General features: G+C 35.0%; 1 protein-coding gene across 20 annotated transcripts in view; it reads left to right on the forward strand.

Moving 5' to 3' along the window:
* The window catches only part of EIF4G3 (eukaryotic translation initiation factor 4 gamma 3), a 287,482-nt gene that overhangs the window by 175,126 nt on the left and 90,440 nt on the right, over positions 1–21,916 (forward strand). For 15 of the 20 annotated variants that reach the window (XM_081306230.1, XM_081306245.1, XM_081306247.1 and 12 more), the window contains 2 exons: positions 9,285–9,393; positions 15,707–16,546. In XM_081306230.1, the coding sequence (XP_081162356.1) occupies positions 9,285–9,393; positions 15,707–16,546 (949 nt within the window). The remainder of the gene's footprint in view (positions 1–9,284; positions 9,394–15,706; positions 16,547–21,916) is intronic. The other 5 variants (XM_081306241.1, XM_081306233.1, XM_081306236.1 and 2 more) reach the window with 1 other exon arrangement.

The following is a 21,916-nucleotide window of genomic DNA, read 5'->3' on the forward strand; positions in this document are numbered from 1 at the left end:
GGAACAGGGTTGTTGATTTCACCAGGTCTGTTTTCCTTAGTAAGAATTTCCTAAAGGAATTGGAAAATCTGAATTTGACTTTTGAGATTCCTTATATTATTCATTTTTGGAAGTCAGAGGTACAAGTACATTTTAAGTTTTTTGGGTATCCCAATAAAAACTCTCTTTGAGAACATTAATCAAACTAAAATTTATGTCTTCCCTCTTAAGTAAACTATGTTTTCACATAATTCCTCAAATTATATAATAGTCTTTGCTTTTACTGTGGTCTGACATCACTTTGATGCTCCGTGTCAGAATCCATTGTTGTCTGTGTGACAGTGCCTATTTTCACTGCCCACTTTCAATCAGATATGAAGAAGTAATCTTGGAGACTCATCCTTCAGCAACTATGGTGTTCACAGTTGTCAGGGATTACAAAAAGTCTTGTAAGGAATCGTAGGACTCTCTGGTTCAGTCTTTTGTCTATTATTTAAAATGTTTTTCAAAATGAAAACTTCATTTTTTATGTATGTACAAATGATATTTTCCTTGAAAAGAACAGTAAAGTTGATAGTAAAGAAGGAATTTGCTACTCTAAATTCTATTACTGAGCATTAATCTTTGTTAATTTTGGGGTGAATTTTCTCCCAGGCTTCTTTCAGTGCATATTATTTATTGGAGTTCTTAGAGTTATTTCACACTCAGCATTTTTTCAGAGATTATTCATAAATATTCATGTTTCACTATATGTGTATTACAATTTTGTTTTTCCAGACCTGTACATGTAAGAAAGTATAATTTTTAATGGTCATCTGCCAATACTTTAGATGTACCATAGTTGATTGAACTCATAGGACTTCATATTGTTTCTTGTTTGTCACTAATATTAACAGTGTTGTGGTGAAAAATGTTGTGTACCTATGTTTTGGTTATTGTATTTCTTACCATCTAAACATTTATTGGTTAATCTTGTAACATTAGTATAAAAGAATACTTCTTTGTCTAGTTTTGCTTCTCTGATAGATTAAAAATAATGTTTCAATTTATTTTTACTTATTGTTTTTGGTGTCCCTGGTTATTTTTGTGTGTATATGAAGGTATCTATGTCTTTGGTACACATTTTTTTTTAGGTATTTTATGTTTATCTGATTTATACGCACTCTATATGTTAAAGAAATTTTTTTTGACATAAGTGAGTTGTCTGTTTTTTTGCCACTATAGCAATGTCATAGACTGGGAAATTTATAAACAATAGAAATTTTTTTCACCCATGCTTCTGGAGGTTGGAAAGTCCAAGAACATGACATTAGCCTCTGGATAAGGCCTTCATGCTGTATCATGCCATGGAAGAAGACAGGAGGGTGAGAAAAAAAGGGAATAAGAAAGAGCCTAACTCACTTTTTTTTTGATATTCCTGCAATATCAAAAATCTATTCCTGAGAGCAGAACCTCATGCTGTAGTTACCTCTTATTAGGCCCCACCTCTGAACACTGTTGCACTGGGAATTAAGTTTGCAACTGTGAATTTTACTGAACACATTCAAAACTCAGTAATATGTTAACATTTTTCTTGTTTAATAATTGTGTTTTAACTTTGTTAATAGTACCTTCTGTCACAGAAGTTTTTAAAATGTTTTCATTCACAAATTTCCATACTTATTTATGTTTGGAGATTTATAGTTTGAAAGACTTTCCCATCCTAGATGAAAGTTTCGATTATTTTACATTCACATTTATATTTGATTGATAGAAAACTAATTTTGATATATAACCATGAAGTATGGGTTGTACAAATGGCTTTTTTCTTATTTCAATATTTATTGAATAGTTTATCATTGTCTCTTTATTTTGAGATGTGATTTTAATCATTTACTGTACTGTCTTAAATACTATATTATTCTTTTTTCTGCTACCAACAACACAGACAGGACAGGGTGACCTCAAGAGAGGTTTATGTTGGCTCATGATTCTGCAGGTCCCGATGGGGAGGGGCTGTATCTGGTCTCCTAGACAGAGACCTGAGGTGTGATAAAATGCATCACAAGGCAAGAGACAGGGAATGTGTGTGTGTGTGTGTGTGTGTGAGTGTCTATGTCCCTCTTCTCATATGGCCACCAGGACTCAGTCACTGGAGCTTCATGCTGGTGTTCTCATCTCCTCCTAACTGCCTCCCAAAGATCCCACCTATGCTTAGCATAATCCAAAAAAGTTTCTGCCCTCATAATACCTCACCTTGGGGTAAATTTCAACACATGAAATCCTGAGGAAAACTCAAACCATAGCCAATCCTATAGTTTATAATACATATAATATGTTTAAATGTATAGAGAATTAGAATCTATGCATTTAATTTTTTTCAATTTTATTTTTAATTTTTAGTTGTATTTGGACACAGTACCTTTATTTTATTTATTTATTTATTTTGTGTGTGGTGCCGAGGATCAAACCCAGCGCCTGGCACATGGTAGGTGATTGGTCTACTGCTGAGCCACAGCTCTAACCCCTCATGGATGTTATTCTTGCTTTTATGGTTTTTGTTTATTTTCCCCCCTTCCCCTTAGGCACTTTAAAATAATTTTCTTAATATCCTCCAGTTTAACTCAAAGCTTTTTAATCTTCCTGATACCATGGTACCTTTTGCTTGTTGCAGACGAATATGTGTTGTTTTGTCAAGTCAGTGTTTAAAGGAAAACATTTCATCAATGCTTTAAGCCTGAGCAAACATTCTGTAGTTTGTTATGTTATCCTGTTATTCTCTTTTGCTTCATATGGTTAGTTTATCTGTTCGTGTATAAAGGAATTTGAGTTTGCCACCACTGTGTTAGAAACTGTTTTTTCAGGTGTTTGGTATACTTACCTTGTTTTCCTGTTTTTGGTAAATTATACTATAATCTACCCTAGTTGCTACAGTCTTATTTCTTTCTTGGGGGGAATACTGGGGCATGAACTCGGAAGCTTTACTACTGAGCTGCACCCTCTGCCCTTTTTGATTTTGAGACAGAGTCTTGGTCTGTTGCTAAGGGTCTCCGTAAGTTGCTGAATGTGACCTTGAACTTGGCAATCCTCCTGCCTTAGCCTCTGAATTGTTTGAATTACAGGCAAGCACCACTGCGCCTAGGAGTCCTCTTTAAATCATCTTTCTCTCACACCCCACATCCATTGCTTCAGCAAGTTCGAGCAGCTTATTCTCACCTTCTCACTGCTACTGTTGTAGCCTAAGCCACTTTGGCCTCCTCACTAAACCACAGGAACTTTCTAATCATCTCCTCTGCATCCATTCTTTACAGCCAGAATGAGTGATCTTTTTAAAATACAGATTAGATCCCATTCCTTCCTATTGAAAATCATCCAGCATTTCTCCACTGCTGATTCAAACATACAAGCGTTCATACTCATACAGTTTTGAAGATCTGTACAAGGTCATATGCAACATTGGCTACATCTCTATACCCTCTCATCCACCTTCTCCACATTGCATTGCTATTGAATTCCTGGCCTGTCTACTTTCCCCAGCTTACTTCTGCTGCAGGACTTTTGCTGTTACTGTTCTTCCATGTGGAATGCAAACCTGCCTCTACTTCCTCTGGAAGGCAGTCTTTGACACTCTATAATGACACCCCCAGACTCCTCTGTCTGTTCTTTACCCTACTTTAATTTTATTCATAACATTAGCCTCTGCCTGACACTTGGTGTGCTTATTTTCGCATTTGTCACCTGTCTCCATCTTTAGAACATTTTGCTCCACATATACAAGAAACACTATATCTTGTTTAGCACTGAGCTTAATGTATGATACTTGTTAACATCATTTTAACGTGTGTGAAACACTTTTCTATGGAGAGGACAAGATTTTCATTTCACAGCTAAGAATTAAGATCAATAGGTGAAAACACTTAAACTTAAAATATTTAAAATTGTCTAAACTTGACATGAACTCGACCATTGGAGATAGTGAGTTCATGTCACTCAAGATTTTCTAATACAGCTGGTAGTTTCTTGGAAAAGTGTAAAAATAAAGAACTAATCTTTGTTGTTTCTATTCCAATTCTTACATCCTATGACCCCAGCATAATATTTCTTGTTTACTCATTGTTACTGTTAACATTACTGCTGTGTTCATTTTTATTACCCACCTATTAAAGTATTCATCAGGCCTGGGGATATAGCCCAGTTGGTAGAGTGCTTACCTTGCATGCACAAGGCCCTGGGCTCAATCACCAGCAGCCCCCCTCACACACACACAAATATATATTAATATCATTTCATATATTGCTAGGTATAATAACATTTTGGAGCTTCAAGTTTCATACCCAGTTTTCAATCTGATCTCCACACTCAGGTGGCTTCACACGTTTGAATTCATGGTCTTTATTCCCCCTACCCCTTGACCCCAGTGTCACCTCCAGTGTTCCATGTCTCAGTGACTAACACACTAGGTTTCTCAGAAACTAGAAACCTAATGTCTTTCTTTTTACTCCTCTGCTCATCATTGTTTCCCCTCCATAGTGTATCAATCAGTTATGAACTCCTGTTAGTTTACCTCCTGTGTTTAAATCAATTTTTTTTCACATTTACCCATTACCACCAAAATTAGTTCCCTTGGGCTGCTTTGCTAACCTTACAAATTGTATTCTTGGAACTATCTACCTCCCTCCAGTTCATCCTCCATGAGTAATTAGAACTAACTTTTAAAAACATAATTCATATTATGTCACATTGCTGCCTTAAAACCTGTACCTGGCCAGGTGCATGCCTGTAATTCCAGCAGCTAAGGCAGGAGGACTGCAAGTTCAAAGCCAGCATCAGCACCTTAGCAAGGCCCTAAGCAACTCAGCAAGACCCTGTCTCTAAATAAAATATCAAAAAGGGGCTGGACATGTGGCTTAGAAGTTGAGCATACCTGGGTTCAATTCCTGGAAATAAATAAATAACCTGTGCCTGCCTTACTATTGCTGTGGAAATAAAAGACTGAAATCCTTGGTGTGACGTATAAGACCCTATCTGTTCTGACCCCTGCTGCCTCATTTTATACCAGGCTCACTGGTCCTTCTGGTATTATTCTCACCTTCTCATACAACTTGTTTGATCACATAATACTCTTCCTTTTGGAGACTTCATATTGGCTGTTTCCTCTGCCTGAAATGCATTCTCCTACACTTTTTACCACATGCCTATCCCATGGCTGAATCCATATTGACTCTTTAAACTCATGCTAAATGTTGCAGACAGGTAATCCTAGCTACTGGGGAGGCTGAGGGAAACAGTTTAAAGCGAGCCCCTATCCCAAAATGAAAATTAAAAATACCTGTGGATGTAGCTCAGTTGTATGTGCTTGTGTACCACATATAATCCTAAACAGCACCCCCAACAAAAAAAAAGTCTTCCACATACATATACAAAGTCAGGCCCCAGATTATATGTTAGCTCTGTTAATCGTTTCCTTTGGTCCATGAAACTAAAAATTTTGTCCAAGTCACCAGTAGATTCTCAGTGTATTCCCATACACAGTATAGATTACCACATATTCTTACACATGGAAAATACAAGGAGGAAACACCTGTTCCACATGCACCCCCTTTGTAATGATTCAATGTGGGTGATTCTCTGCCACTTAAGAGAGAAGCATGTTTTGGTCCTTTTTTCCTTTGTAACTGAGTATGTTAGGGTTTTGATCTTCAGTGGATGCTGTACTTGCTTTTTGCTCATATACACTTTATACTTGTTTATGCTCTGGGTTTATAGACATTAAATACATGAGATGTTTTATACAAGGATTATGTTAAAGTTACTAATAGAACTTGGAAAAATAAATTATGCTTTCATACCTTTAATTATAGAATATGAAACATTGAAGTAGCCTCTTCAACTGGCAATAAATTACATCAGCTTTTTTTTTTTTTTTTTTTTTTAAGGAGAGAGAGAGAGAGAGAGAGAGAGAGAGAGAGAGAGAGAATTTTTAATATTTATTTTTTAGTTCTCAGCAGACACAACATCTTTGTTGGTATGTGGTGCTGAGGATCGAACCCGGGCCGCACGCATGCCAGGCGAGCGCGCTACCACTTGAGCCACATCCCCAGCCCTACATCAGCTTTTTTTAAGAATTTTTTTTAGATGTTGATGAACCTCCATTTATTTATTTTTGATGCTGAGAATCGAACCCAGTGCCTCACACATGCTAGGCAAGCACTCTGCCACTGAGCCACAACTCCAGCCCTATATCAGCTTTTTAAATTTTGTAACTATTTTTAGTCTTGTGCAAACTCATAATATAGGTCTGCACATGTTTTCTGTCATATGCCAGGTAGTAAAATTTTTAAGTATTCTAACTATATTATCCCTTTCATCTGTACTCCTTTGTCATTATAGCCCAAAAGTAGCCATTCATAATGTCTAAATAAATGAACAAGTGTATTTTGACAAAATGATATTTATGGACACTGAAATTTGACTTTACATAATTTTCATGTGTCAAGACATTTTCTCCTCTTTCTCACAACCCCAACATTAAAAAATGTAAAAGCTGCTTATTTTGTGGACAGTACAAAAACAGACATGTCACCTCCATAATTGCTGAGTGTGTACTTAAATATCCTATCATATACACAGTGAAATTAGAAAGCATTGGATGGTGACCCATTTCTGCAGAAACAGTATGCTGCTATGTAAAGAAGAATTAATTTGAAATTGTACGAAATATTTAAGTAACAGTTGCAAATGTCATTGGTATTTTACCTAGTAGGTAAACATTCTGTTTTTTAAAAAAGTAATTAATTCCTCCAGTTTCTGGGCCCCACTTGAGACCAGTGCTTTAATATATAAATCTTCATTAAAATTGTCTCTCAGCTAGAATTTATAAAGGAAGTTCATTTCTTAGATACTGTTAGGAGTTGATTTTTTTTTTGATACTGATTGCCCATTAGGAATGATTTTTACAAATATTAATTCCCAACAGTAGTGAATTTAATTGAATTTAATTGTATTCTCAATAATGTAGTTTAATTTCTTATGTCAGTGAAAATGCTTATACCGTTGTTTGTGATGTTTTCAGTTATAGTATGAAGGTGTTTCCTGATTTTTATGAATTATTAATTAAATAAAATAGTTGATTATCTATGGTTTGGATATATAAGGACTGTTTATAGTTGAGTAACTTCATTAAGAGATCAGAGGTGATGGGATTGGAATATAGTTCAGTTGGTAGTGTGCTTGCCTTGCATATACAAGGACCTGGGTTCAATTCCCAGCACCACAAAAAAATAGAATAGGTGAGATTTGAGGGTTAACTAAAATTTGAGATTATACTAAATTAAAATTAAGGTTGTTTAAAAAATTGTATGTTAATATATTGTCAGTTTTGGTACTGTCAGAGGTCTAGAGAATGTCAAAGTTGTAAAAAATTGAAAAAAATGTAGGATCTTCAGTTTCTTTTCATTTTATAATTGAGGATACTTGAATAGTACTTCCCCAGGATATTGCTGGATTTGGAACTTTTTTTTAACCAACACATTATCTCAGTCCTTTCTTCTCACTCTTTATTGTACATAAATCCTTCCAAGGACTTTGCTAATTTAAAAATGTCTGTGTAGTTGTCTCTTATTATATGATTGAAGGGATTTACATTGAAAAGTCCTTGGATCTAAACAAATTTATAGGTATAAGTAGCATTTTATTGTCTTTAACATTTCGTCTGATCTATGGATGTCATTTTGTTGACTTTCATTTTGGTTTTTAAGTTCCCAGGCAACTGAGTAGTTAATATTTTCTTCTTCTTTTAGGTCATTAACGCAGTTTACAAATCTTCTTTCTTGGGAAATGTGGATAACTGTTTATTAACTGCTAAGTAACATGAACTGTTTCCTTTTTTTCCAGATCTGTTTTCAGCTAGTAGAATCATGTTTTTATTTTTAGCTATGAAGCCTTCCTAATTCTTTATTTAAAATAGTACAGGTTTTTTACCTCTTGAAATTAAGGATTCAGGGTATAGTGATCCTCACAGTACTATATATTTATTTATTTCTAAAAGAAATAACTGTTCATTTTTATACACATGGAATACTCTTAGTAGTCTTCATTTCGTAGTAATTATGGAATGTGAGCACTTTCAATGTCTAATGAATAGACAAAATTATAGCATTTTCCTCTTTATCTGCAATTCTATTCAGTTCACATTCATAGTCAAATATGAATTACATCTTGTACATTCTGCAAAAGCAGTCTTACCTCAGTGGTACCTATCATCGTGTGTATTTCATTTATATTACCGTTTTAAGTCTTTTAATATTTTACTAATCCTCATTTTTTTTAAACTGGCCCTAATCTAACCAGACTCTTCACGTCTTCATCTCCCTATCTCATTCCCACCCCCCCACAAAAATCAATACAGAATTGGGCAGGAAGCTCTGCTCTGATCGCACCAGTTGAATTCAATGTAGATTAAATTACAAAAATATTGACCTTAGATCTCCGAGGAGAGACACTGCTTTGTTTTGTGACTTTTGTATAACCCTGAAATCCCGAAATATCTGGTTGGAATGTGATGCGTTGTCCCTTCTTGTGTAGTTCTGTTCCCTCTAAGTTGCATAATGGCTGTAATTTTCTCAACCTACTTGCTTGGATTTTAATAGGCATCTTTCATTCCAGTACAATGGCCAAGTCAATATGAGAGATTCCTCATGATTCTGAAAAGCCACATATTTTACTTGGCTTTCTGATTCTGAAAAGATACCCAGAAAGTGAAATGCATATAGATGGTTTTCTAAGTTGCATTTCATCTGTATGATCACAAGGACATAAATGAACAGAAATCTCTACTCTTCCATTGACAACTGAGTGTTTTTAAACCCTTCATATTTTGATTTGTCCTGCTTTTGAAAGATGAACTACTTTACTAGGTAATTTTTTAAGTGAAATTGGCCACATCCTTTTGGTCTTTGACTGGGAGGATTGTAAATTACTTCTCAAATGTGTCATCTTTTATTAGGTTGAAAAGTCAGCTTGTCCTTAGAAGGAACACTAGAAAATGAAATGTACTAATAATTGTTGTGTTGTCTTAGTGTGATTAATAGTAATCATCTTTTTTCCTTCCCTCTTTCCTGCTGCCTCTTTCCTTCCCTTCCCTGTCTTCCCATGTACTTTTTGAATTTATTATAAATTGACCTGTGTTTTTTTCTCACTTCCCTTTTTTTTTTTTTTTAATAATTTTGTGACCTCCTGCTCTATCTTCCCCATTTGCTTGGGTCCCATGTTGCTAGTTTTTATGTTCGCATGCTCATTATCACCCTTTTTTGTACTTCAAATCCCAGCAGCTCCCCAGCCAAGTCCCTGAGCACAGCCCTGTGGTTTATGGGACTGTGGACAACGCTCATCTTGCTGCCAGCACCCCTGTCACTGCAGCTAGCGACCAGAAGCAAGGTTTGTGTGTGACTATTTTCCTCCCTCTTACTTAATAGTCTCTTTTTTCTTAATTACATTGCCCTTAGCATTCAAAAGTAAAACATTTGGAACTATTTCATCACTCACTTTTAAACAAGTCTTTGAGATTAAAAATATTCTACTTCTGGGAAACTAAAGTAGGCATTATTAGTAAAATTTTTTTTTACATTTATTAATGCCTTACTGTCTTTATGTATAGATAAAAACTAAGATGCCTCAGACTTTTTTTAAAAAACAAAAAACAAGGGTTGGAGGGGAGAGTAAATCAAAGCATATATTATTTTACAAGAAAAACACAGATTGATTTATACATTCAACCTGTCTTTGTGTAATTTACTATTTTACAAAAGATGAATTGTTTCCCCTTGCAAGATTGGGCTGCTGTTACTCTCACCCTAATTAGAGAAAGCATTGTTCAAATCCTGCCTCCATTTGGTACTAGCTAATTGGATTACTTATGCATCTCACTTTCTTATAGAATAGGATGAAGGCATACCTCACAGAGTTGTGAGGACATGCCTAGCACATGAAAAGTGTTTAGTAAATTAACACCATTATTATTGATGTAGGAATCATACTAAGTAAGGTCTTTCCCTGATTGACCTTGAAAACGAAGTGGCAAATGTTTGTTGAAGTAAATACCATGCCTTTTGGAATAAAAATGGAAAACTTCAAGGGAAATCTTGTGCCCAAACTGGATATCAAAGTCTTTCCTGCTTAGTTGGATTTTAGCCCTAACATAGCCAAAATTGGGAACTGATTCTCAGAAAGAATAGGGAGAAGAAAGTAATTGAGCATGCTTTCTAATGGTTTCTAACTTCATTCTAAGAATGGGTGGAAATAATATGTGTTACCTACTGGCTTTTTTTTTAAATACTTTTTTAGATATAGATGGACACAATACCTTTATTTTATTTATTATTTTTATGTGGTGCTGAGCATCGAATCCAGGCCTCACACCTGCCAGACCACCGCTCTGCCACAACCCCAGCCCTATGTTACCTGCTTTCTTGAGTTATAAATTCCTAAAACAAGCCAGGCGTGGTGGCGTACTCCTGTAATCCCAGTGGCTAGGGAGGCTGAGATAGGAGGATCACGAGTTCAAAGTCATCCTCAGCAATGGTGAGATACTGAGCAACTCGGAAGACCCTCTCTCTAAAATACAAAATAGGGCTGGGGATGTGGCTCAGTGGGGTGAGTGCACCTGAGTTCTATCCCCTGTACCAAAAAAAAAAAAAAAAAAAAGAATTTTTTTTTCTTCAAACCTTAATATGCTATCGCTGGCTATTATTAAATATATTTTCTAAAAATTATCTTTAAAAAAAATTGAAATTGCCCATAAAATGGAGTCATTTAATATTAAATATTTTTGGCTAGACTGCAGTTTATCACAGGTTATAAACCTTCTGAAAGATGGAGTTGAAATACATGATTTTAGTGTTTTTTTTTTTTGTTTTTTTTTTTTTTACTTCATGGAAAGGTAATATGGCATTTTAAAAATAAGTTTTTTTTTTTTCCCTCCTACTGAGTATTTAGAAACCTACTTTAAACAGGGGTGGGGGTGAGGGTGAAGGTGAACAGAGGCATGTCTTGTATTGTGTTTGTTGTTGAAAAGTATTTTTAAATCAAAAGATAGAAAATGAACCCTGACCTGTCATGCTTTTAGAAGTTGCATTGGCAAATACTTCTTAACTATGCTACTATGTTCAGAGTTAAAGGTAAATTTTTTTTTTTTGGATTTTAATTATTTTATTGTTGGTTGTTCAAAACATTACATAGTTCTTAATATACCATATTTCACAGATTGATTCAAGTGGGTTATGAACTCCCATTTTTAACCCCGTATAAATTTTTTAATATTAATGTCATCAACCTTGAAGGAACATTACTCCCTACTCCCATTTAAGTCAAAATTTATAATGATTTTAAGCTTTGTGAAGAAGTTTGTTTCAAAATTTTACTTCGTTACACTTTTGCCTAAAAGTAAGAATAACACACTTAATGTTTCCTGTGCAGTGAGACTTTGAAATGTCATTGCATGCTTTCTTTATAGCTATGATGATATATGATGATGATACTTCTCATCCACCTGAGGACAGTATTATCTCTTTTAGAGTTACTTTTCGGAAAAGAATGCTAAGATTTTCAGATTATGAGATCCTTTGTTTTATCATATATTCCTAGATTTCCAGACAGGGAAATATAGAATTTATGAGTTTGTTCAGAATTTTTCTTGTGAGGGCAGGGGAGTTAGTGAAAATTTGAATAACAAAATCCACATTTCAGGGTGATGTACTTTGTAAATAAGTGCAAATTGGAGAAAATGTATATTAACTACATTCAATAGAATTTATAGATAATCCTTTGCAACTACTTGCCATCTTCTTCATAGTACTAAGTGTTCACCAGAAAATTCAGTAACTATTTTATAATTCTAGCCATAACCTGATGATATATAAAATAGCCTTCAGAGTAAGCTTTTGCTTTTTATGAATTTACTAATTAATCATTTTTATTGTTTAGCAGTGCTGGGTATCAAACCCAGGGCTCCACACATGCTGTGCAAGTGCTATACCACTGATATACACACCCTGCCTTCACAGTTTTTTAAACATTTAAATGTATTTGTATACACACACACACACACACTTTTTTTTTTTTGTACCAGGGATTGAACTCAGGGGCACTTGACCACTGAGCCACATCTCCAGCCCTATTTTGTATTTTATTTAGTGGAAGGGTCTCACTGAGTTGTTTAGCGCTTTTATTGTGTTGAGGCTGGCTTTGAACTCAAGATTCTCCTGCCTCAGCCTCCTGAGGTGCTGGGATTATAGGCGTGTACCCCTTCACCCAGGCTAAACGTATATAATTTCCATACTATTAGAAAGTGCTCACCATATTTTAGATGAATGTGCTTTTTTTATGCTTACATTCTAAAATTTTTCCTTAATCATATATTCCTTTTGAAATTTAAGAATACACATATAAATTGTTTACAAAGATTGTTATTACCTCCCCAAACAAATTATCTGTTCTGCAGTTAGCAACGAAAGTTTCATTAAGTGAAGGGTTTGAACTAGGTAGCAGAATTTCATGTGAGTTCCCCCATCTCTTTCCTCTTCATTTACCTGAATAATTCTATTTTCATGTGCCTTTTCTTCCCAAATTAGAAGAACATGAGCTTTACAATCATTCTCAGGCTTGAGCATTTCCTGGTTATGTGACCTTCAGTTTCCTCATCTGTAAAACAGAAACATAAAACTTTTCCATCCCACTAAGGGAACCATATATGTATCGTATTTAACCTAGTCCCAGTCACATAGATGTCTCAGTTTTTGACATGAATAGCTGATATGGTTTTAAAAAGACAAAGGTTCCTGAGAAATACATTGTTTCCCATTTGTTTAGTATTTTATGAAGTCAAGGAAGTGCCTCATATTGATATGTAGAGAAACCATTCAAATAATTAAAATCCTTGCTTGGTGTTCATGGTGTAGGCACAGCTGAAATAATTACTGTTTCCTAAGTGAGAAAGTGTGTTGAATCTAATGTTTTTGAGACTGTGGCATAGATAATTAATACAGCTTTAGAGGGGGACTTGTACTCTTAGTGCTTGTTGAAAGCACCTAGTGTGTAGTATTCAGTGAATGGTATTCTGCCGTAATTCAACTGTTCCCAGCAGTGTTCAGCTTGGACTCTATTGGCAGTTAGGACTGCTGCTTCTTAGTCAAAGGCGAAGGTCCCTCAATTGCAGGCTGCTTAGCATTCCTGGTTTCTTGTCTACTAAATGACATGAACACCTTTTCAGTAGTTGTTAGACTTGTAGAAACCAAAAGGCTGTTGGTTCCACCACCAGTTAAGAATTATCTTTCTTATAAATATGACACATTGATTATCTAATCTATGGATATATGAAATGAAAAGATCTTTACTCATTACCCAGAGACTAGTGTTAAAACCCAATTTGGTAACTTAAAAAATACTTAACACTAGTGGGTTTAATCTCAACATGGCAGATTTTGTCCTGTTTTTAAAACATTTTTTCAATTAAAAATAAGTATATAAACTTTTCATATGACTAATCTTTTCAGGCCCTATTTTTACTATTGAATAATATGCCATTATATGCCTAGGCCATCGTTTATTTAATAAATTGTTTGTTGTTTGACATTTGGTTTATTCCCCCCTCCCCTATTATATGTTGCCTTAAATACTCTAGACATCTTTCTTGGTTCACTGTTACATAATTGTTTCCTTAGGAAAAAGAATTAAAGATGGAATCCCTACCAATTCCTAAAGGTGGCCAAAGTCTTAATAGTCTTTACATAGGGATAAAATACATATTATGTATTGTACTTTTCAGTTTTCTGTAAAGCTTCAGTTTCCTGTAGTTAAAGAAATTTTATGTCAATGAGATGCTCTTGAAATAAACTTTGCTTCTAATTTTCTTAATACTAGATTTTTTTCAAAAGTGTCATAGTTCTCTCAGTCCTATATTCTTGTCAGATTGTTAATGTGAGAAGTACTATTGTCTTCTTAAATTTATTACATCTTGAAGGCTGTTATAATTTGATATTCTTGTTTTGATTATTTTGTTTCCTTTTTTTGTTTGTTTCACACATGGCTAGGTAAGTGCTTCACCACTGAGCTAAACCCCTAGCTTCTGATTTGCTTTCATGAAATGATATCATATAATATCTGTGATCAGTGAGGCAGTTACTGCAGTGAGTTGGAAATTATTTTCATCAGATATTTCAAGGAAATTAATTTTTAGCATACCATACATATTCCACCCAGAATGTGTATATACATATAGAAATATATATAGAAATAATGTATATATAGAGAAGTAATTTCTATACATATGGGATATATATATACATTCTGGATGGAATATATATATATAAAGACATATTGTTCTGAAAACTATTGTCTCTTTGCCTGACAACTTATTCAGAGGAATTTGGCTGTAAGACCCTATTGATCTTATTTCACCACTACTATAAATAGGCAAAGTCCAATTCACATCAATCCATAAATTAATGTGAATTTGGAGACTATAAAGTGTAGTGGAAATTATTGAGTTAACCTTTAACAGCTTACTGGTAGTATTTACCATCTGTTTATCTGATTAACAACATATTGTTTTTCACAGACTTAACTACAATTTATTGTAAAGACTGATGCATGACTTATAGAGGAGAAAATTTCTTCCAGTTTAAATTGTCTTTTCTTTTCATTGGAGCTTCTTACAGTGCTTCAAAAGCACAAGGCTTAACATCAGTCTAAATCTCATTTATTTTCATCCTTTCAGGGATGAATCTCATATCATTTACCTGGAAATTTTGTTAATTAGCATCACTTTTATTCTCTGATACTGTTATTGTTACAGTTTCTCTTTTTTCCTGGATATTATTCTGTTCATATTTTATATATTATTCCAAAATATTACAGACATGTTAGTCATTGTTCTTTTTGGTTATATTTATCTGAGCATTAACTCTGTTTTCTCCCTGACGATTTATTTTACACATAAAGACACAAGGTGCATTTCCATTTTTATACCTATTTCTGGTTATTTAATTTGGGAGAAATGAAAGTTAATTTCTAAACTTTTTTTGTGCATACTGAATTTCACTGATGATCAGTTTCACTGATATGAAACTGATCAGTGGTTTGTCTTAAAACAGAATTTATTATCCAAGTCATATCTTTTATTTTTTACTATTTTTAAATTGTTAATGGACCTTTTGTTTATTTATATGTGATGCTGAGAATCGAACCCAGCACCTCACATATGCTAGGCAAGCATTCTATCACTGAGCCACCACAGCCCCAACGTTTTTTTAAAGTAAAGATTCCTCCAAATGGTTAAATATATGGAAACATCAGTCTGTATAATTTAATTTCTGATTATTTGACTTGTGCTATATTTCCACTATAGTGTAAACTTGGTGGAAAAGTTTTCCACAGGGAGCAAGATATGGTAGAGATGCAGATCTGCCTACCTTACAGTATGGTTTAGCTTCATTCTTGGTGAGCTTTTCCATTGTACTCTTGACACAATTTTATTTGGTGAGTTGATTCCTTCTCTTACTCCAAAATAAACTTTATATGTATTGGAGACCATGTAATAGTGGGTGTAACTAGAAAAAAAAATGACAGTGTTTTTGAGGTACCAGATGATTTGTGATGAGATGGAAAAAAAATGTCTAAGGCAATACAGTGTAATCTTTGGTCCAAGAATTGTTATTAAAACTTTTTATTTATTTATTTATTTTTTCTTCTCCAGAAGAGAAGCCCAAACCAGATCCAGTGTTAAAGTCTCCTTCCCCAGTCCTTAGGCTAGACCTTAGTGGGGAGAAGAAAGAACATGCAGGCCAGACAGCTGAGGCTACCACCATAGAATCCATACCAGAGCATCCTCTGCCTCCATCACCTACCACCGTTTCTTCAGTTGCTCGAAGTACAGTTGCTTCCCCCACTTCCGCTGCTCTTGGTAGCCAACCAATATTCACCACTTCTTTAGATGACAGATGTGAACTCTCTTCCTCAAAAGAAGATACAGTTCCCACACCCAGCCCTATATCCTGCACAGAAACATCAGACCCTTCACCAACAGATGAAATTGACAGTAATATATGCAAGAAACCCTGTAGTGTAGCATCTAATGATATGCCACTGATTTCTAGTGCTAACCTAATTAATGAGATGAATGGAATTAGTGAAAAATTACCAGCCACAGAAAGCATTGTGGAAATAGTAAAACAGGAAGTATTGCCATTGACTCTTGAATTGGAGATTCTGCAAAATCCCCCAGAAGAAATGAAAGTGGAGTGTATTTCAGCTCCCATCACCCCTTCCACAGTTCCTTCCTTTTCTCCAGCTCCTCCAACTCCTCCAGCTTCTCCCCCTCCACTTCCAGTTATTGTTCCTGCTGCTGCCTCTACTGTAACTACTCAAAGTTCTCCCACTGCAGTACAGAGAGTCTTCGAAGAGGAAGAAAGTGTAAGAACTTGTCCTAGTGAAGATTCAAAAGAAATTCAAAACAAAGTAGAGGTAGAAGCAGATGGGCAAACAGAAGAGAATACAGACTCTCAGAACTTAAATTCAAGAAAGAGTCCTACCCCAGGTAAGCTGTTCTACCATTAACAATCTTATCCTTGCTGAACACGAAGAAGAGGCAGTGTTTGAGTTATTTTTTAATTGGCTGCTTTCCTTGACTTCCAGAAACATCGAATGAATGCTGAAATTCCTAGTCTGGTTTCTTCAGTGGTGTGTTTGTGTTTTAGTACAGCCTGCAAAAGAGTTACTTCATTGTCTAAAAATGCAAATGAGAATTTCCAAATATACTAAATGCCTCCAAGGTATATGTCTCTGTACACATTGGGTCATTTTTTTAAAATTTTTCTATAGTTGATTAATATGAATTATTTCCTCAATGGTTAATTTTTTTTTGCTTAGGTGCTAGAAATCAATAAAACTAGCATTGGTAGTTCCTGATGCTTCTTACCAATAAACCCCTAAGTTAAAGGAAGTCTTCTGTGTATGACCTTTAAATCTTAGGTTTAGGAAACAACAATGACAACCTCAAAGCTTTACAGCTACATTTGGAAAATGAACCTGCGCTGAGTAAATTGCAGATAAATGTGGTGTTCTCCCACTTTTTCTTTTTCTTTTTTTTTTTTTTTAACTTTTTTTCTTTTTTTTTTTTTTTTTTTTTTGTAGTTGGACACAATTGACTTTATTTTATTTATTTATTTTTATGTGGTGCTGAGGATCGAACCCAGGGCCTTGCATGTGCGAGGCGAGCGCTCTACCGCTGAGCCATAACCCCAGCCCCCCCTACTTTTTAAAGTTTTATTTATTTTTTTATAAATTTTTATGTAATTAACACATTCAAAGTTGTATATTCTTCCCAATTCCACTTGCTTTTTAATGTAGCATCACCTAGAATCTTAGGAACTGGCCACTAGATTTAAATTTTTATCAATTTTTAAAAATTAAACTTTTGATTTATCTGATGCTTATTACCTGATAAGTCAACCCCCCACCCTAAGTATATTGGGGATTTGACTTTTAACAAGTCTGTACAGCCCATCTTTTTCAGCGTAGTCCTGTGCTATATAATTTGCTCTGTGTATATGGCATTTACTTTGCTTAAGCAAAATGGGGCATGTTGACAAATGTTTTCATTTCCTTCGGTTGATCTTGGATATGCATTGGATTTGATCACGAATGTCCTCAGTATTTGTTTTTAACTGTGGAATTGGTAGGCAGACTTGACAAACCGAAAGTCTGATCCCTACTCTTAAGATATGGTTCTCCTGCCCAGCTCAATTCTTCAGGTAGTTTCCTTATCATTGTCCGGGAGGTGTTGGTCCCCTTGAACTATAGAATATCTAGTTAAGCATAGTGAACTAGATGTGAACCAAGGCCTTGCACCTAAATAGTTCTCCCGTACTTTTTCACTTTTTCACCTTCATTTTCCTTGAAGTAATTTATCAGTCAGGTGGCCTGATACTAGACAATGCCCAAGGATGATGAGAGTGGAGTACTCTCCTTCTGTCCTTGCTATTGCACATTTGTTTGAAATGAAAATATCCTTGGAATTAGTAACTAAAGAATAAAAAGAGCTGTGTTTTGTATGACTAGCAATGAGGTAGAAATTGGTGGTGATAGGAGGTAAGTCTCTTGACATGGTAATTAGTAGTTCTGTAATTTCCCTTTTTGTTTAAATGTCTTTAGAACCAAATGTCAGTTAGTCTCAAAAACCCTTGCAACTATAGCTTCCCCCACCTTTTTCTCTTGGTATTAGAGATTGAACCTGGGGTGCTTTACCACTGACCTACATACTCAGCTCTTTTTATTTCGAGACAGGATCTGACTCCATTGCTTAAGGCTTTACTAAATTGCTGAGGCTTGCCTCAGCCTCCCAAATTGCTGGGATTACTGGTGTGCACCAATGTGCCTGGCTTGTTTGCACTTACGTATTGTAGCGTAAGAAATTTATAAATGATAACTAGTTTTTTTTTTGGGACATCAATAGTTTTTGTGTGTGTGTGTGTGTCTTGTTTGTTTTTCATTTGAGAAAGCTTCTTGCTTTGTTGCCCAGGGTGGGTCTGAAACTCCTGGACTCAAGTGAACATCCTGCCACAGCCTCCCAAGTAGTTTAGGTCTATAGGTGTGTGCCAGTGCACCAAGTCAGGATAAATTTTGGGTGCCAGCTTTTCAGACTAGTTTCTGCCTAAAAATGGATTGCTTCAAAGGTGGCTTCAGAAAGCACTTGCTTTTAATGGGTATTACACAAAAATAACACGATACACAGTACAGAGATACTGTGTAGTATCTGCGTACTATTAGATACTGTGTAGTATAATATAGTATAATAGTATATTAGTATAATAGTATATTATGTATACATACATAAAAATGCTTGTATTATATATTTATGTATGCATATATAAATATATATGTATATTTATATATTTTATATATATATACATTTTACTATACTACATAGTATCTATGCTATTGATTCAGTACTGTATAGTATCTCTATATTAACTACTGTGTATGTGTGTGATGTCAGACATGAGGTCTTTTCTCCTTTGCTGGATACATTTTCTTGCAGTTATTCCTGAGCGGATCAAAGTGCAGTGGGTTTGGATGCTTAGGGATTGAAGAATGACTCTTTATGAAATGAGAATTGTGTGTTTGTGTGTATGTGTTCACTATGCTTGTGACAAGCCTCAGAAATTGGACAAACTTTAGACTACTTATAATATTTGGTCATTTTAAGAATTCAGTGCAAAAAACTGTTGAGGGGTTTCTTGAAGTCTCCGGAATCTTTGTCATGATTTTTGTTCTTCATGGGGAAGAAAAGAAAGAGAATGTTTTTATGGAAAAACAGTTTTAATTTATCATCTGGGAATTCATTTTGTAGAATTTCAGGCATTCTATCTGTTATAAAAATCAGTATTTGAAATTCTTTAGGCAAAGTGGGTTTTCCAATTTTTTAATTTATTTTGTTTTTTTTCGATCTTGTTCATAGTGTATTCTTTCTTTGTATATAATTTATCTTATGAGCACAGGTAAATGTTCCTGAATAGAGATTAAGGACAAGTTCTTCCAAAGTAGTTTTGTATTTACTTTATCTGCTGTAAGTATTTAGGACACTATTAGTTGGAATTCAGTCTGGTTTATTATCCTAAACCTGCATTTATACACCACATAGTGTGACACAGGTGCTGATGTTTCAGGGTTTCAGCAGTCCTCTCCTCCTAGCTGAAACAGTCCTCTCTCCCCATATGGGTGTTGGAATGTCAATTCTTTGGCACAATGCCCCACACCCGTAGACGTGTAGCCCAGCAGAGCAACTGACCTTCTCCACTTGATTGCCTTCCAGAAGTTCACCTTATATTCTCAAACAAGCTCAGCTAAGAGTGGAGGAGGTTTTCCAGATTCTGTAGGTCACAGGACAAGAGATTTATTTCTCAAATGAAGATATGGTTGAATGTTTTAGGAAGATGTTAGTAAAGTACCAGTTCATATACTCAATCAAGTTGCTGTGCTCTCTTTTGAGTTCTTAAGTATAAATGGAGCATATTTTAATTCAGGTGAAGAAAATGAAGATTGCTTGCTTTATTCACAACTATGAGAGTATTGAAAATACTTTTAAAGAAAACAGTAAGCATAAAACTAGAGTAAAAGTGTTGTATTAGTGTGAAAAAAATCTTATTTTAAAAATCTTGATCAGCTGGATTAGGGAATTTTGAAATGTATTCTAACCTTTCCTCAATTTACACATTCTAAGCAGCATTTGAAATGTCTTTGGAAATTTTAGTTGCTGAGGCAAGTAGACCACCAGTGGTTTGAGTGTCTTCCAGTGATCTTAACACACTGTGCATCCTTATCCCTTGACTTCACGTTTTTCTACAGACATATATCCTGGAACCTGAGTAACAGGACTTCTTACACATTGCTCGTTTCCTGTCACCTGCCAAAACCAGCAGAGCAATCCTTAAAGCAATGATTCTTAACTCCCTTTTACAGGGACTTGATTCTGAGTGATCCTTTGAGATAAGGTTTTCCCCACCTAATTTGAAAACTGTTTCCTTCAAAGATGCCTATAAAGTACATTTCCACCATACCATTCTTATTTTCTTTTTATTCTTCATAGCACAGTCTTAGCTATTTCCTGGAAAACACAGTTGATGGGTCAGATTCTGTCCTTCAGGTAATGCAAAAGGAGCCCCTGTGCCCAGCATCTTGCACAGTTTCCCTTTGCCTCTTCATTTGAGATCTCTCTCTCCACTTTTTTTTTTTTTTTGTAGTTTTAATTTTGTCGTTTTAAATGGACAGAATTCCTTTATTTTGTTAATTTTTATGTGGTATTGAATCAAACCAAATCATGCCTGCTAGGCAAGCCCTTCGCCACTGAGCCACGAACAGCCCAATAGTAGTTCAGGTACTTGCAGCAGATCTTCAAAGTTTGGTTCACTGGACATTAAGTAACATATATGTCCTAAAGTAGACAGTTTGTTTAGAATTTAGCTCCCTTTCCCCCAGGCTCAGTATAACCCTCCTTCACTATGAGGGACCACTGTACTTGACCTGCTTGACTTGAACTACTCCTGGAAAACCTGTCCTTGTACACACGGCTTTGAGGATTGTTGCCACACCTTTAAAAAGCAATTCTCCCTTCTAATGCAGACAAATGCCCCAAGTGCATTTTCTGTAATATATATTTTTTTCTCCATGTTCTATTTTCATATTAAATATTTGTTAATTTAGTTGTAGTCATGATGAAGTTATCTTATTAGTTGATATTTATAGAAACTTTCTCAGGCATCTCAAGCATTATTATTTTAATTGATCAATTATTCCTAGAATATAATTGTTTTTTGTCATACTGATGATCAAAATAAGGCAAGGAATGTTAAATCACTTTCTTAGACTCACAGGAGAATCATAACCTTTTCTTTGTCTCATTCTTTTTTTTTCAGACACGGTTTCTCCATTGATTCAAAATTCTTTAAATTTTTTTTTTTAGTATTTATTTTTTTTTAGTTGTACACAATACCTTTATTTTATTTATTTTTATTTTTGCTGCTGAGGATGCAACCCAGGGCCTTGCACTTGCTAGGCAAGCGCTCTACCGCTGAGTCCCCTTTAATTTTTTTAGGATTTGTCAACAATACATCTGTATATATGTTGACCATGATTTAGAGGGAGATGTGAAAGCCCACCTATTTCCAACTACAAGTGGTGACTGAGCTTCCATTATATGTTTATTCTGTCTCAGTAGGAGGTGAGATTTGAGCAGAGCTACCTGTTTTATAATCTCTAATTTTTCAGTCCTTTTTGCCTTTGGGGAAACCTGCTTAGCAAAACTTTCTCTGAATCAGTGCTATACCTTTACCTTTATTCTTAATCTCCAGGAGTCAGAACACTTATGTTGAGTAGTGTGCTGGGAAGTAGGCTTTAAGTGTTGTAAGTA

This window comes from Spermophilus citellus (genome assembly GCF_964194105.1).
Source record: "Spermophilus citellus genome assembly, chromosome: 9".
NCBI lineage: Eukaryota > Metazoa > Chordata > Mammalia > Rodentia > Sciuridae > Spermophilus > Spermophilus citellus.